The sequence below is a fragment of the Budorcas taxicolor genome, chromosome 4, assembly GCF_023091745.1.
Source record: "Budorcas taxicolor isolate Tak-1 chromosome 4, Takin1.1, whole genome shotgun sequence".
Lineage (NCBI taxonomy): Eukaryota > Metazoa > Chordata > Mammalia > Artiodactyla > Bovidae > Budorcas > Budorcas taxicolor.
This window is the reverse complement of record NC_068913.1, coordinates 31,487,515-31,504,052: the sequence shown is the minus strand read 5'-3', so window position 1 is coordinate 31,504,052 and position 16,538 is coordinate 31,487,515. Positions and strand designations below refer to the sequence as shown.

At 45.0% G+C, this 16,538-nt stretch overlaps 1 protein-coding gene across 1 annotated transcript; it reads left to right on the top strand.

Annotated features, from left to right (window-relative positions):
* The first annotated feature begins 8,697 nt into the window (after nucleotides 1–8,697).
* Nucleotides 8,698–11,206, top strand: SP8 (Sp8 transcription factor). Its single transcript, XM_052639176.1, has 2 exons — nucleotides 8,698–8,718; nucleotides 9,713–11,206. The coding sequence occupies exons 1-2, from the start codon at nucleotides 8,698–8,700 to the stop codon at nucleotides 11,204–11,206; spliced, it is 1,515 nt and encodes a 504-aa protein (XP_052495136.1).
* The last annotated feature ends 5,332 nt before the right edge of the window (nucleotides 11,207–16,538 follow it).

Genomic DNA, 16,538 nt, shown 5'->3' with positions numbered 1-16,538 from the left:
CAGCAAGATCCTTGTCATTTAAGAGGGAGAATCTTCACAGCGACGTTGGGGGAGGGGTGGTGCTAAGAGTTCCAAAGAAACCGAGCTACAAAATGAAATACCGTAAGTTGGTTTGTTCCGGTGAGGCGATTGTGGAAAATTGCGTTCTCAGTATTTGGGCAAACTTTATTACTTTTCCAGAATCCATAAGCAAGATTCAAGGTTTTATTTCCTCTTGAAAAGCAACTGCTGCTGAGTAAAGAAGTCAATACTTGTCTAGCCTTAAATGAAAACGTGCCTCTGTTCAGTCTAGATGGCCGTTTCTGTTAAGGGTTTGAAAGGGGAATTTCGCACCGGTTATGGTAGACACTCTTGAACTCAAAAGTTTAGCGCATCACGTCACGACTTTCCTAGAGCAGATATAGATATTTTATTTCGAACACCTTCTAAGGTGGGGGCGGTGTGTGCTAAGCAGGTCCCCCTCTTAGTACCCTTATATCCTTCCCGCTAACCCCGCAGCCCTGAGCTCCAGGAAAGGAGCCTAAGGTGGCTAGCGCCCATCTATTTAAGAGGGAGGGCTGCATAGACGTGAAGCCATAAACAGCAGTAACTCAAATTTGTAGACTGGGCTGACTCAGTTAATCACGGAGGTTCCTTGCGTTTCCATCTAGAACTCCCCAATCACCAGTCAGTCTTCTCAGAAGCAGAAAACTGGGCATAATACGGCTGGTCTGGCCAAGGCCATTGAGAAGTCTTGCAAAATTCAGTGAAAACAGGCGTGAAAGATGCTCACCAATGACCTGGGCCGAAGCTTTCGATGTGTAGGGCTGAGTAGGGTATGGGGGTGTGGCGGCGCTAGCCCTAAGCCACTAGGGTCGCGGGGGTGGAACACACCCTGAGGACTGTGCGCGACCAGGCTGCTCCCGGATTCACAAGCTACCCTTTGCAGTGACCAGGGCGGACGTCCAGTTCGATTACCACGGAAGCTCTCCAGACTGATTCAACTTGACCCAAGGGTGTGACCCATCTCTTTAACCATGGAAAGAGGGGCCGTGACTCCCTTCACTTCCGCGGCACTGGAAATCGTGTGTGTGTGTGTGTGTGTGTGTGTGTGTGTGTGTGTAGGTGTTGGCATAGGTATTCGACTTCCAAACATCTTTGGAATCTGTCTACTCATTTGTGATTTACAAACACAGTACTTGACTTAAAATCTTTTGCTTAGTTATGTGTGAACTCACCATATAAATTTCCTATAGGAAACAATCAAGAGAAATTATATACATCTATAACAATATGACTGAGGTAGACTTAAATAAAAAGTTAAAATGAAGCACATCAAAATATTCCAATATACCCGGCAATCACATTCAGGAAAGCAGGTCTCTTTCACGTCTCCACAAGAATTCTTTGCCCTAGTGGCCTCAGAGTGACTTCTGATAGCCCTACTTCTTAGGGGAAAAAAAAGTTAGAGAAAGCCTGCACCCAAGTTTTGGGTGAGATTCAGTATTCTAACCAAAATATGCTCAACAGATGATAGTAGAGATGAAGCCAGAAAACAACTCCAGCTATTTAAACTGCCAAATGAGACATAAAGCTGCATTGTAAAAATCATCTGGAAAACAGGTTTTCCCATTGAAGTCGCTATGTGTTAATTACTGTGAGCTGGAAGGCTGGAGATCGAACGCCTGGAAGCCGACTTTCACCCCGCATACGTAAACGGAAAAAGTGCTGAACAGCAGCCAGAGGGTTCCTGCTCGGACTCATTGCCATGCATGCCTAGACATTAATATGTGTTCATGGAGGGCTCGTACAGTACGAGGTGTTATTTCCTTATAAAGAAACACCAGGTCTCGCTTTCCATTCTTCTTACAAAATTATTCGCATTATTTATGCTACATTGAGCGATCTAATTTCTTCGTGATAGTCAGCTAATTGCTCTGGCAGGTAATTAGAAGCAGTTTACAACGCAAAGGGCTTTTGCATTGCCCCTCGGATTATTAAGTTGCGCTGTAAATTATACCATATTTGCTAGGGAAAAATTCTTTTGAGCAAGTTCTCTTCCTGAGATCCCAGATGAAATGGGCTCCCCACCCCACCTCCCCTTCGTACACACCCCTCCCTAGCCACCCCCACTGCCACCACACCCCCTGCTTTTCCTGGACTCAGAGTCGAATGATTCTAAAGCACGCGATTTTGTTCGTGTTCACTGGGCCGAAATAACGTGGCCATTATGGCCTGAAATGGGCCAGGTTTGAAGCGAGCTTCCTGCGCGCCTGCAATATCCAGCAGGCATGTGGGAAAGGAACGGCTTAAATGGGGACATCTGTTCAATGCTGCTCATCTTACTCTTACAGCCAGGTCAGGTTAAGAGAATAACCTGTTCGCCACCTTTTTTCTTGTTAATAAGACTATTAGAAAAAAAGCGAACACACACACAAACAACACTAATTGAGCTACCCTAGAAGCAAGGAATCAGACACACAAAGGTAGCAGCTGAGTTACAAGAGGAACTGTAAAAAATAACCATTGGGCTATTTCAATGAAAATCTACAGGACTGTGAGAAAAAAAAGAAAAGAAAATGTAATATATGAATTCAGAAATGCTGTCTACAAAAATGGTTTTACGTAAGAGATTTTAAAGACTCAACAAAGACTGGTTTATTTTCAGGTTTTCATTTTAATAAAATTGATCTGAAGGTAAACTTCACTGGAAAAAGATTTCTTAAGCTTTCAAGTACCCTGAGACCCCACACTTTCTGTTGTCAGTGTTTTCTGGTCTATGTTATATCTGAGACAAACCCCAAGTGGGGGCATCCTAGTTTGCCCCCTGATTTTGGAAAAGTGAACTGTATCCCCTTTCACAAATATCACCCATTTGTAAATCTTGTACAATGATGTATAAGTGTGGTTAAACCTAGAGACCGGGTGCAGCTCCTAGATTATTTGTAATTAAACACAATTCCCAAAGTAACATTTATCTTCCCGAAACTGCGATTGCAATTGTCAACCGTCTGGAAGAGACCAAGGAGGTAATCTGGGAGCATTACCTCCTCTAGTAACAGAACAGAATGAAAAGAAATCAATAGTGTTGAGGATAAGAATTCAGTAGTTTTTAACTCTGCATGTTAGCTGTGATAAAGTGATATATAATACCAAAAGAGAAAACAGCTGAAACAAATCCACTCTAGGAAAAATCAGAGGCCAACTTGTCTGAATGTCAAAGCCTCTCTCTTTCTTGCCTTGTTCAACTAGAATATACACAAACACACACACGCACACACACCCCCCACCACAAATGAGCAAACTCTCTTCCCTACGTGTGTTTCCTTCATTTACATGATGAAAGAGGAATATGAAATGCTGTAGAATTAATTATCAATTTCATCTGTGGGGTAGCAGGGAAATGAATATGAAATATACCATTGAGTACATGCCTGCCTGTAGAACTAGCACGCAATCATATCAACATACTATGAAGATATGAACATTATGCATGCACACAAATAAGGAATTATTATCTTCCTTTAATATATGCCAAAATGCCTATTTGGGTAAATATCTTCATGTTTTTCCTATCTATGAATTTGCCAACACATTCATATGTTTGCTACATTAAAGTCTTCCTTGTCTTTCTGAATATATGCAATTTGACTGCCCTGGCTAAAAGGAATCAAAGCATCGTAATATCCTAAGTTAAATGAGTCCCTTTTAATTAAAATGTCCCTAACTTTTGAGTGTTTCTAAGTGGCAGAGAGAAAGAATAAATATTAAGCAGTGTGATACGGGGTGGGGGTGGGGGGAATCTAGTCAATTAAGAAACAATATGCTTTCTCAAGCGACCCTATTTATTTAAAAGAGTCGCCAAAGCAATGCTTTGCAGGAGATCCTTGCACGTAGATCAAGAGTCACCACTGCTTCGCTGTGGTCAACAAATGCATCCAATTAAGCAGAACCAGGAAAGTAAGGACTCGGCTGTAAATGTGGCCGGATAGTTTGAAACCGAATAACCTCACTAATAGGGGCTATTGTTTAGTATGGAAGTTCCCATTTTCCAATGAGGAAAATACAGCCCTATCTGGACTCTGGCTGCCTGATCCCTTCCCACCTACGGCTCAACAATCTGCCACCAGCGAGGGGCTTTTATTACCTCCCTTCCCAGGAAATGTTAGGCAACTTCCTAGTAAAGCCGCCCGAAAGCAAAAGGATGCCCCTCGGGAATCCACAGGTCCATGCCTGGCCAGGTTTTCTTTTCAGCAGGAAAGAAACTTTGATCAAAGAGCTCCGGACGAGGAGACACCTCCAACCTGGCCCAGACTGCTTCTCCTTGCAGCCGCTGGCTGCGCTAGGCTCGCTCCCTACCCTTCTTCACGTTTTATTTAGTAGCCAAGAGTCCGCGCGCGAGGTCCCTGCACAATGGCCACAGATTAGGAGCTGTCTCCCTCTGTGAGGAGGGGCGGCCACCAGGTCACCTGGGTCTTCAGCGGGCACCGGCCAAATCAGCTTCCAGAGCTAACGCGTTCCGCCAATGCTCAGGAAACCGAGAAGCGTAGACCCCTGTTCAAACGTACCCAGCAGAGGTACTCGCCTATATAGTTCATGTGCGGGGTTTTTTTTTTTTCCTTATTAGGCTTTTTTCAGCTCTGTGTATTTACCAGACCACACTTGACACTTTCAAAACCTTACTTGGTGTAGATCTGTTGCTGGACACTTGAAAGCCTGGATAACTTTGATGTTTTCGACTATAAATCCCCAATTGTACTCAATGGTTACAAATGGCTTTATTTACTTGTCCTTCTATCTACACATTTTAATCTGTTTAACCAAACAGCAGAGGTATATTTCACTCCCGACTCCACGAAAAGGAAAATCATGGACCGAAGCCTCTAATTTGCTTTTAGGACCTTCTATTTCTTTGGTTGTGAAAACCTGAGAACTCCAAATCACAGCATTGATTAGTCTTCAAACCAGCCAGCAAAAAAGCTCCCCTTTTCCACTCTATCTAAAGAGATGTTGATGTATATTGTAGCTGCAAGGTGTTAGATATACTTGAGCAAGTTGTTCCCAGGATGTAAATTAGGTCCCAAAAGCTGTTGTCCAAATCGAAGAAACAGAGAAATTAATCTGGGAGACTATCCATCATCACCGGTAATAAAGAGAGCGACATGGATGAGACAGATGATATGATTAAGGGGCTGTGGTCGTTTTAATTAACTTTTTGCTGTCCTGTAATGATCAAACTGGTCACCAGACCCGGTCAATAAGCATGTTAATATCAAACAAATAAAACCAGGGATGATTAAAAACCTCCTGGTTTATTAAATTTGAAATTCAAATGAAATTTATGCTGCAGATGCATACAGAATGCTAATAGATTTTAGCTTTATTGAAAGTGGATCTCACAGGTTTGCAAGAAACAGCAGAATAGCCATCTACTCCTCTCCCAGGCAGCACTTAAACTTATGAGGTGGGGGAACTTTTAACTGATGTTAGAAAGCCTGCACTTCCTATCTTTCTTCCTCTTCCCCTTCCAAACCTCCATATTATTACAGTTTAATACTCAAGAGCAGTCATCAGTATCACAAAAGGTAAACTGAACTGGATGTGCTATGAAATGCTTTCCCTGACAGACTATCTACAATGGATTACAGATGTTCCCTCCTGTGGGGGGATTCAAAAATAATACAGTCACTTCTGCAAAGTGGAGAAAGAGCTGCCATTAAGACCAGTTTCATTGTTGGTCTGGTTGGTTGCTGGTCACTGTTTCAAGATTATTGTTGTTTCAATTTTTGGTCAATTATATAATTCTCTTTGCCTTTCCTTTTTAATTCTGTCTTATACCTTAGGACAGACACTAACCACTTATTTTGGGGTGAGGGGTGGGGTGAGGGGTAGGGTGAAAACGAAACTTTGACAATACTACTATAAAATAAACACCTGATTTTACAGTGGGAGTAAATGGACTATACATATATATATGAAAACATATTTTTTCATAATGAAGATGCACATACAAACCTTTGTGAAAATCTGCAAGTCAACCTTATGCAAACTGAAGAATCCAGTATACTCATTATATCCATACCAACATTGTGACCCATTGTCCTAGGCAGAATTACATGATTCTAAAGTGAATTTATATAAATACAATCTTAAAAGTAGATGCTCAAATTTGTAATCACATGATTCGTGTTTTTCTAATTCCTGCATTTTTTGAGGAAACAATGGTTAATGTTTGTTTACTCTCAGAATCAGCTTTTAACTTTTCAAAAGTCCTGCCTCACTTCCTACTAGAGATAGGAGGATAAAAAGATAAAATACATAACTATTCATAGAAGGGAGTCTTCCCTAAGGCTTTCTTTCTCCACCTTTGAGGGTGACGGTATTGATTAGAATTAAATCCCAAATTTGAACAACTGTATATTAGGTCTTTAAAATGAATATCATTATAAAAGGAGACCAAGGCAATGAAGTTAATTCTCTTTTATTTGTTAAACGGAGTTCCCTCCTTTCCCCCACCCCTTCCTCCTTCTGGGCTGGCCTGTCACGCCTTCTCAACACGCTAAAATCATTCAGAGTGGCTTGCAGGGAGAAACACGACATTTATGGTAAGCGTCAGCCTTCAGAGAAAGAAAGCAGTTCATTAATTTGCTTCACACTTACTTCGAAGTATGAGAATGTACCTTATCCCCTTAATCAACAGATATGATGTACAGTCAATACCTCAACACTGTTATAAAGGGGCCAGAAACACGCTCACACCGCAACATCAGCCTCAGCTCTGTTCAGTGAGACTTACACAATGCTACAACCTGACTTTGGACTTCAGTAAACCCCGGGGGATTTTTTTTTTTTTACATCCCCAGAAGCTGTGATGTACTTGAGGAAGGTTCAAAACAACAATAAAATGAAAAGTTTTCCTCTGTCAAAACAAAACACCTCTCTCAGCTAGTAACATTTTTTAAAATCAATTCTGACTTAAAGATAGATTTCTGGGAGCACTTGTAATTGCTTAAATATGTGAATTACTTTTTGAAAACATATGGATATTCAACAGGGCTCCAAAGGCTGTGGACTTTTTGTTACACTGGTGTGGCGCTTTCTGTAGTTTAAGATGTTTCATTGTGGTGGCAGTGAAATTGTAATTACATTTCTGTAGGCAACTAATAACACAAATGGCAAGCAAGTTCTAAAGTTCACCAAATTTGAACTGTTCACATGCATACATTTAACAGATATCTGGCCCAAACCCCACTAGACATAGAAGCTTCCAATGCACGTGGTCCAAGATTTGTTAAAAGCTTGTTTCTCTTCTCAGATAAATAAAACCCCCCGATTTCAATCAAAATCCCGATTTTTTTTTCTCAGAAAGAGGCGGTGGGATAGCCTGCGAAAACTCCTACAATCTATAAAACGCTCAATTTCTCACCCCTCAGGAAAAAAAAAAACAATACTCTTACCCCCCCTTTTATCTAATCCTTTTGTATTGAAATTTACTCATCGCCACGGGACAAACACACGGTCTCCCCTACAGAGAGACTTGCACTTCCAAAGCCGAATCCCCCCTCAGAAGAAAAAAAAAGCTACCGCATCAAAGTAACAACTCTTTGACGCAGGCGCACACCCTCCCGAACGCTCTAAAAATACCCGTCAGCCTCCCTAAATTTCTACCCTTCCGCTGTAAAGCTAGGAAAGGAGAGGATGGTATAAATATGAGTTTTAAAATGTAGTGACAGTACCCGAAAAATTAAGGGGAAGAAAACCAGTCAAGATTTGAGCTACAAGAAAACCTGAGGAAGTTGGAGACAGTGATAGCATTTGTGAATATTTATTCAACCTCACTCAACTTCGCAGTCAGTTTCACTCTTCTAATCGCCATGTCTCTCTTTTACGTACGTACACTTCACTGCACCGGTCCTATTCTCCATCACAGTTTCGTTGCAGACACACACACAAGCACACACGATCCCCTCCCCACGTTTGTGACACACTGCCCTTGCCTCTCCCATGTGAAGCGAACACACACGCATCCACTCTCTCTCCTTTTTCACACACACAAACCCACATATTCACTCTTCCTCTTCTCCAAACCAAACACTCAGACACCACCTATCACACTTCCCCCGCCCCCGCCACACACACTCTACTGCTGTCTCTCTTCCCTCCCCAGGTTTATCACTCAGTTGCACTACACTCACCCTTCCCCCCAACAATTTACTGGTCTGCTACCCTTTGTCACACATACAGTTAAATTGTCACTCACAACCCCCTCTCCCTCTTTGCACTGTCCCTCCCCTCCCCCCGTCACTGTTACACTGCCAGACTCTAGTCCCCAACCTCTCCGCATCCCCCCACCCCCTTCCCCGGCTGCACTGTGTTCTCAGCTTGGTTGCACTCGCACATAGTTACACACACACACACACAAAACCGCTTTGTAACACACACGCAGTCACGCGCGCCCCTCCCGCTACCGCTTCCCGCAGCCCCCCCACGGCGGCCGGCGGCGGCGCCGATGACCTCACGGCGCGCGCGCCGCGCGGCCCGGCGAGGCCGCAGATTGGCTGGCCGCGCCTCCGCGGCACTTCAAAGCCGGAGAGGGAGCTACAATTGTGGTGGAATGGGCGGAACTGATCATTGTATTGCACACCTCTAAAAAAAACACTGCCTCTGATTTATCAATATAAAAAAGATCCTCTGAGAGGAGGAGGGCACTTTTGTGTGATGGCAACTTCACTTCTAGGGGTGAGTCTCAGGATTTTCTCTTGCTGGTTTAATTAGTTTTCTTTTATTGCCGATCGGAGGGGGTTAAAGTCGCCCCGGCCAGGCCACGGGCTATCAGTCTCTATTGAGAGCTTTTTTCCTCCCCCCTTTAAATACAAGTGAGTTTAGAGAAAAGAAAGAGGGGGAGGGGGGGCAGAGTCACTTTTTTCAGCGCAGGAAAAGGTTCGGAGGGCATTTAGACAAGCCACCTCGCAGCGCCCGGCCGCTCCCCGCCCCAGAGACGTGCGTCCAGCCTATTTTACGTGAGACGATTTCGGGGGTAAAGAGAGCAAGTTTTTTCTCCTGGGCAAACTGCAGATTTTCCCCTCTTCCCCTTAAAAAATTCCTCAGCCCGCCTTGTCTTGCAGGTACGTAGAACCCGTCTCTCTCTCTCTCATTTTCTCTTTTTTAGTATTGTAGACTTTTTTTTTTTTTTTTTTTAAGAAAATCAGGAAGAGCGATCGAGCCCTATAGTTTGACGTCTTTTGGCCTGGGAGAAACAACCCAGGATGGGTTTCTGGGAACTGCAACAGGATTTTCAAAGCTCTTCTGTGGATTTCAGGAGTAGCTCTTAAAACCAATCCAATGGTTTTTCCCCAGGCTTCTCCGCAAAGGAATCTTCCTCCCCAATCTGGACTTTTTGCTTGCTTGTTTGTTTCGAAGTGCCTGGGGCCTTGTGTGCAAAAGAGTGTTGTTTTAGGTGAGAATACTTGTCAAACTCTTTAGCGTGGCGCTTTACTCCCGAATCAGACGCCGGCAGCCAAACTTGTCCCCTCCCGTAGAGTAGGAAGCAGCCGGGCGCCGGGGCTGTTGGGGGAGCCAGGTGAGTTGGTGGCGCCGCGCCGCAGCGAGAAATGGGGTGCACTGGGGGCGTTTTGGAGGCTACTAGAGGACTGATGCACATTTCCTTCCTCCCTCCCCCACCGGACCTTTGCCCACCTCCCCTCCCCCACCCCTTCTCCTCTGCTCCTCTCAGGAAGAACCGAGGTTGGGATCAACTCCTTTGGCCATGCTTGCTGCTACCTGTAATAAGATCGGCAGCCCCAGCCCGTCTCCCTCCTCCCTCTCGGACAGCTCATCTTCCTTCGGCAAAGGCTTCCACCCCTGGAAACGGTCCTCGTCCTCGTCCTCAGGCAGCTGCAACGTAGTGGGCTCCAGTCTCTCAAGCTTCGGCGTGTCGGGGCCCTCCAGAAACGGCGGCTCATCCTCCGCCGCGGCGGCGGCGGCGGCGGCGGCTGCGGCGGCGGCGGCTCTGGTGTCCGACTCTTTCAGCTGTGGCGGCTCACCCGGCTCTAGCGCCTTCTCCCTAACCTCCAGCAGCGCCGCCGCCGCCGCCGCCGCCGCGGCCGCCGCCGCCTCGAGCTCTCCCTTCGCAAACGACTACTCGGTGTTCCAGGCCCCTGGCGTGTCGGGGGGCAGCGGCGGCGGGGGTGGCGGCGGCGGCTCCTCGGCACACTCGCAGGACGGCTCCCACCAGCCCGTGTTCATCTCCAAGGTGCACACCTCTGTGGACGGGCTGCAGGGCATCTACCCGCGCGTGGGCATGGCGCACCCTTACGAGTCGTGGTTCAAGCCCTCGCATCCCGGCCTGGGCGCCGCCGGCGAAGTGGGGTCGGCCGGCGCCTCCAGCTGGTGGGACGTGGGCGCGGGCTGGATCGACGTGCAGAACCCGAACGGCGCGGCGGCGCTGCCCGGCTCCCTGCACCCTGCCGCCGGGGGGCTCCAAACCTCGCTGCACTCGCCGCTCGGAGGCTACAACTCGGATTACTCAGGCCTGAGCCACTCAGCCTTCAGCAGCGGCGCCTCTTCGCACCTGCTCAGCCCCGCGGGGCAACACCTCATGGACGGCTTCAAGCCGGTGCTGCCCGGCTCCTACCCGGACTCGGCCCCGTCGCCGCTGGCCGGCGCTGGGGGCTCCATGCTGAGCGCGGGGCCGTCGGCGCCTCTGGGGGGCTCCCCGCGCTCTTCAGCCCGCCGCTACTCTGGCCGCGCCACCTGCGACTGCCCCAACTGCCAAGAGGCGGAGCGGCTGGGCCCGGCCGGGGCGAGCCTGCGGCGCAAGGGCCTGCACAGCTGCCACATCCCGGGTTGCGGCAAGGTATACGGCAAGACGTCGCACCTCAAAGCGCACCTGCGCTGGCACACGGGCGAGCGGCCCTTCGTGTGCAACTGGCTCTTCTGCGGCAAGCGCTTCACGCGCTCCGATGAGCTTCAGCGGCACCTTCGGACCCACACCGGCGAGAAGCGCTTCGCCTGCCCGGTGTGCAACAAGCGCTTCATGCGCAGCGACCACCTCAGCAAGCACGTGAAGACGCACAGCGGCGGCGGCGGCGGCTCGGCGGGGTCCGGAAGCGGCGGCAAGAAAGGCAGCGACACCGACAGCGAGCACAGCGCCGCAGGCAGCCCGCCTTGCCACTCCCCGGAGCTGCTGCCACCCCCCGAGCCCGGGCACCGAAACGGCCTGGAGTGACGTGCACCCCGCCCCTGCCTCTCTCCCCTTCCTCCTCCCACCTTGGTCCGTTTGGGCTTTGTGGGTCCTGGCTTTGGCTTCAGTCTCTCTCCACCCTGCTCACTATCTGTCTCTGCCCTTCTCTCTCTTAACTCTCTCTGTGACAACTTTGTAAAGGGAATGTGGACATGTAAGTAACACGCGTTGCTCTCCTGGGCCCTAGCTGTCTGTCTACCGGATAACACCGTTGGGGCCCAGAACAGCCCCAGCCGGCCCCTCGCCAGGCCTTTAATTCTGGTCCTCTCCTTGTTCTCCCGTCACCATCCCCAGTTGGGACGGGCACATCTTTTAGAGGGAAGTGGCCGCTGGAGGTAAGGGTGGACCGATCCAGTGCCTGCACGCGCGGTTAACAACTAGGCTGAGCAAGTTTGAGCGCCACTACCAGAACCGCGTTTTCGGGCGTCTGAGTTGCAAAGCGCCCTGCCTTGCAGCCGGGCGTCGCGGCCTGCCCTTCGCAGAGCTGTCGGGTGCCCATCTCGGGGCACGGAGACCCGGAGTTTGCCTAGTTCAGCTCTCCAACGCCAGCCCTGACTCTTTCCCTTTGTTCCCTTGGGTGGTACCGATGCAAGTTTTAGCTAAGGGCAGTCTTGGTGAATCGATGCAACAGCCTTCTTTAGTCTTTATAACTTTTTTAAACGGAAAATCTAAAGAAAACACAACAGCATCCTTCTATTTGGTTTCCCTTGTAGGTAGTTTTTCCTCTATCAGTAACCAAGTCTTTCTCTCAAAATTGTGCTAATATTGATCCCAAAGTTATTTTGATCGCATTAACTTATGGGGTTGGGGGTGGGGGTGAGGGTAGGTGTCTTTTTCTTATGCAAAAATACCCCTTTCCGGTGAGACCAGATTAACTATATCCGTGTTTGTCCTTTGCTACCTCGTTTTCACCACTCCCGAGCATAATCTCTTTTTTTTTTCCTAGTCCAGCAGTCAATTTGTATAGAACCCATTTCTGTAAATTCTTGCAATTCGTTGAAGATTCTTAGGGTTTAACTTTTTTGTGTGTGATTTAAACTTATAAACAAGTAAAGAAGCTATTGTTTATTTCGGACCAGGCTGTAGTTTAAATGCCAAAAGGGAAAAACAGAAAAAAAATTGTAAGATATATCTGAACCTAATGGTTTGTACAACTGGAGAATCGTTCTAGATTAGATATCAATTAACTATAACTCCACCAGTGTATGGGTGCGAAGTGCAGTTGTCCAGGAGACGATTTTGTATAGTATTTTTCTTGTACATTACTTCCAGTAAATATTTGAAAATATATTGAAGTAAACTTGATTTTTTTTTGACACAAGAAAATATTAAGAGTTATTCTTGCAGTTCTGATGAGCTGCAGATTTTTTGAACTCACTTCTGGAGGTGCAGAGCCACAAACGCACTTTCGGGGCCTAGTTTTGCTCGAATATGAATTTAGATAGGTATCAAACTGTAACTAAGACAATATTTGATAAATGTGGGATGACACTTAATTTAATGAAGCATGTACTTGCATTTGCTGGCAGTTCAGGCATAGTTAAAGTGAGAGTTCTCTTATATTTCATAATAACTGGGTCTGCCAAAAACCCATGTGTTAAATAAAATGTCCAAGTGAATCTCAACTAACTTTGGCCTTTGTGTATTTCCTGAAGGTAATATTGTTAACTGTTAATAATAAACACTCCTGACACTACATTTAAATGTTTGCAGATTCTGCAAACTAATTGATCATTGTAATGCTGAAATAATTTGGATATTTCACATTGAAATGAAAAGCCTTTCTCTGGAACATTTTAGACTTGCATTTTAAATGCATGAAATGTAATTGATTTATTTGTAATATTTTAAATGGTATTAATAAACTCAGATAAAGACTAGGTCAGTTAATTTGTATTTTTTTTCCTTTTTAAACTATGGACATTTGCATTTTATCTTTAGTTAAATGTCTAATTTAAACAAAACATAGCCCTGTTTTGAGGTAATATTTAAATAATTGTTTTTAAGCTATTACTTAGATGGAATGGTATATTTGGGGAAGCTGTGTTTTCTCTGTTTACCAAGATAAAGACTGTAGTGTCTAAGAAATGTTATTATTTACCAGTAGATTTTAGCTCCAAGCATCAGGATTTACTGAGCTCTTAAAATTTATACAAAGTCACCAAACAATTGAAAGAAATTTCTTCGTTCTGCTTTCTTCTCATTCTCCAGAAGGAGTCAGGTTGTTGGCCATTGGTTGCATTTGGTATTTAAAAGGCCAAGCCTTACACTAGAAGATCAGTACATCTAAAATAAAAACATGGGTTTGGGAATAACTTTTTGTTGTTAGGGGGTGGAGGAGGTCAAGCTAACAAAAGCTTGTTTTTGGCATTCCATGTCTTAGCTAAAGATTATGTAGAGGTAAATATCAGTAGTAGATTCCTGTTGAAATGAGTTATCCGTTCTTTTAAAGTCTCTAAACAGCCACCAAAGAAAAGGAAGGTTAAACCTTAATCTATCTACTAGGCTATTGTTCATAGGTGTCAATGATGCCAATAAAAAAATACTGTCTTGTTATGTCTAAGTGCATTTAAGCAATGGGTGTTCCTTGAGCCATACTTTGAAACATAAAATACTTTAAATGTTGACTGCTGTTATATCAAAGTATTTCACTATTAGATTAATATTATTTTGAAACAAACTGAATAAAAAGTTAGTGTGTTCAGATTCTTTTAAGTTTAGCTTCTTTCTTTCCGTTTGCATTTCCCCACCCTAAATTCAGTCTTGGTGTGCATCTTGAACTGACAAATTTTCAATGAAATTTATATAAAGTCATTATTATCCATAGAAACAAGTGAAAATACGGAGTGTTATAAATACTGTAAATTCATAAGAAAAAGACAGGGATAAAGTATTTTAGAATAATGTAGTTTGTGCCCAGGTAACAGCATGCCTTAATCCTGTTGCTTGTGCTGATGTTTGAGAACTCCAACCCCTATGGCTTTAGGCAAGCAAGTAAACTCTAATTCTTTGGTATACTACAGCTCTACATAATGGTTTTAAAAAGTAAAATGGTCTCTTTCTGTCACTTTCTTCCTAGGAATAACACGCAGAACACAATTTAAGTGTTGTTTCTTTTTTATTGAAAGTTGCAGTGCTGAGGGATTCAGAGAAAACGGTTCTGAAGGAGTTAAATGTAGTGGCAGGTAAGAAAAAAGCTGCTTGGTACCTTCATTATATCAGTTGCATTTTACCCAGGATCACATTTGATTTACAAAGTGGTTGATGATAAGGATAGATACTGTCTGGAAGAAGATTCTGGGGTGCATAAATGGGGACAGATTTTTCTGCAGTATGGATGTTCAAATTTTCACTTTCTTCCTTTGGCTTCTCCCCATTTTAGCTTTGGTTTATTTTGTATTGTTGGCTATAGCCAACAAATTCATTTCTGCAGGGTGGCCAGGGTTTCCTTTTGGGGGTGCACATCTTTTTGGAGGGTAGAGGATGAAGTATAAAACTCTGGTTTCTCCCCATTTTATCTATGCAAACGCACCCCATAACAGTGCCTGCAGGCTCACTCAAATGAAGCCAAAGGCTTGGTCTCACTTATAACCAAGGGACAAGCTTTCAGTCTTGCAGATCAAGGTAGAGTTAAACTAGTTGTTGACCCACAGTCAGGCCAGCATATATCAGTCCACCCTCAGGAGACTAGAATAGGGCTGCAGCTGAGTCCAGCTTTTCTGTTAACCTGCTTCATTTCATCCCCACACTTGAGTGTTTCTTCCTTACCCTGCTTTCTGTTCGGGTTCAATTTCTTTTTGGATGATGTCTTTTGCTTAGGAACATGACTATGATTTGTTGAGACAGACTATCAGCAAAAAATTTGTTTAAGCTGAAACAATTTAAGCAAATATGATGAGGTACTCTTCTTTATCAACTGCTACTAGAAAAAGTTCCTGGATGGGTTTGTCCTCCTTCCACTCTCATCTTACCCCAATCTTGGTATACCTTCTCAATTGGGGACAGAATGCTGAAATTAAAAATTAAAGACAAGCATATGATGAGACTGGACTCCTGAGCGGACAAATCGATAATCCTGCCATCTACATTTTCATTTCCCCATGGATCTTTTGTTGAAATTATCGAATGGAATGTTACAGAGGGCCTGTGGAGGAATTTTTTAAAATAAATGTTTTATTTTAGAGGATTAGCTTAAAGGTCAGTTGATCTTTTAGGCTGGTAAATTAAGGCAGGAACTTTGGGGGTAGGGGGAGTGTAGACTTAATTGTTTTCTGGTTGCCTAAACTGGTAGAGAAATTCTACATTTTGCTCAATTTTTCAAACAGCCTCAAAGAGGGGTTAATTTGACGTAGATATTTTGAATAAACTGGGGTTTAAAATTTACTGCTGACTTTTACTGCTTCTCTCCAAACAGGCATTATTATTTCTCCCTACACCCTTAAGAACAACTCAGGTATGATCAAGCCCCTCTTTCTTTTAAAAATATGATTTCTATGTTGTCGCGCCCCCCCTTTTTTCTTTAAAAAGTAGACAAGCAGATTAATTCTATCAGTCTTGAAAGAAAATCGTGTTAAGTAAAGGATCAGTGGGAGTGAAGTGTACTCATTTTTAACTTTGGATTGTCGTTCTGGGTGGTATCTTTTGAAGACTTTGCTCGATATACAGTTGTTGCTGTTGTTTAAAAATTAAGATTCAGAATTTGCTTTCGCCCTATTTATTCCCTGCTTCCGGATTAAAGGAAAGCCGATAATTCCTTGCTCCAGCCGCTAAGGTTTAAGGGGATGCGCGTCAGTGGCGATCTCTTTAGGTTCGCCGCATTCCCTGTACGCTGAAGTGTTGATTTGCTTAGCGGGGGGAGGGGGTTTAGGGGTGGTATCTATTTTCTTTGGTCCCTGGGCGCGTGTAAATTTAATTTAATTTCCTGCGGAGTCTCCTGGCGGTGAGGAAGCAGCCTTATACATTTTGCTTCGATTCCTAACAACAGTCGGGGCTTCTAGAGCTTCAGAGACAGCGAAGGGAGCTGGAGGATGACTGAGAACCGGGAATGAAGCGCTCGCTCAAAACTGCTGCTTTTCACTGTTGTTCTTTCCTGTCCATTTGGGGAATTTCTTCTAAGCCCACTCCCTAACTTTACTTCTCAGACAAGCCATTTCTGGCCGCGCGGGAGGGCAGGTGGAGACGCCCGCTGCTTCTCTTGCGGGGCTCGAGGCTGAGTTTGGGCTGCCCAAAGTTGCCCTTATTCTGTTTCAGTGAATTCAAGGCGATGTGTTGAGCCCAAGAGAGTTTTCCAGCCTCTCTAAACGCTACTTCCTCTTTG

Bases quoted from the DNA above. Each gene is read 5' to 3' on its own strand.
- SP8 (XM_052639176.1), top strand. From the start codon at position 8,698: ATGGCAACTTCACTTCTAGGG. The intron at 8,719-9,712 runs GTGAGTCTCAGG...TGCTCCTCTCAG, and splicing joins TGGCAACTTCACTTCTAGGG to GAAGAACCGAGGTTGGGATC.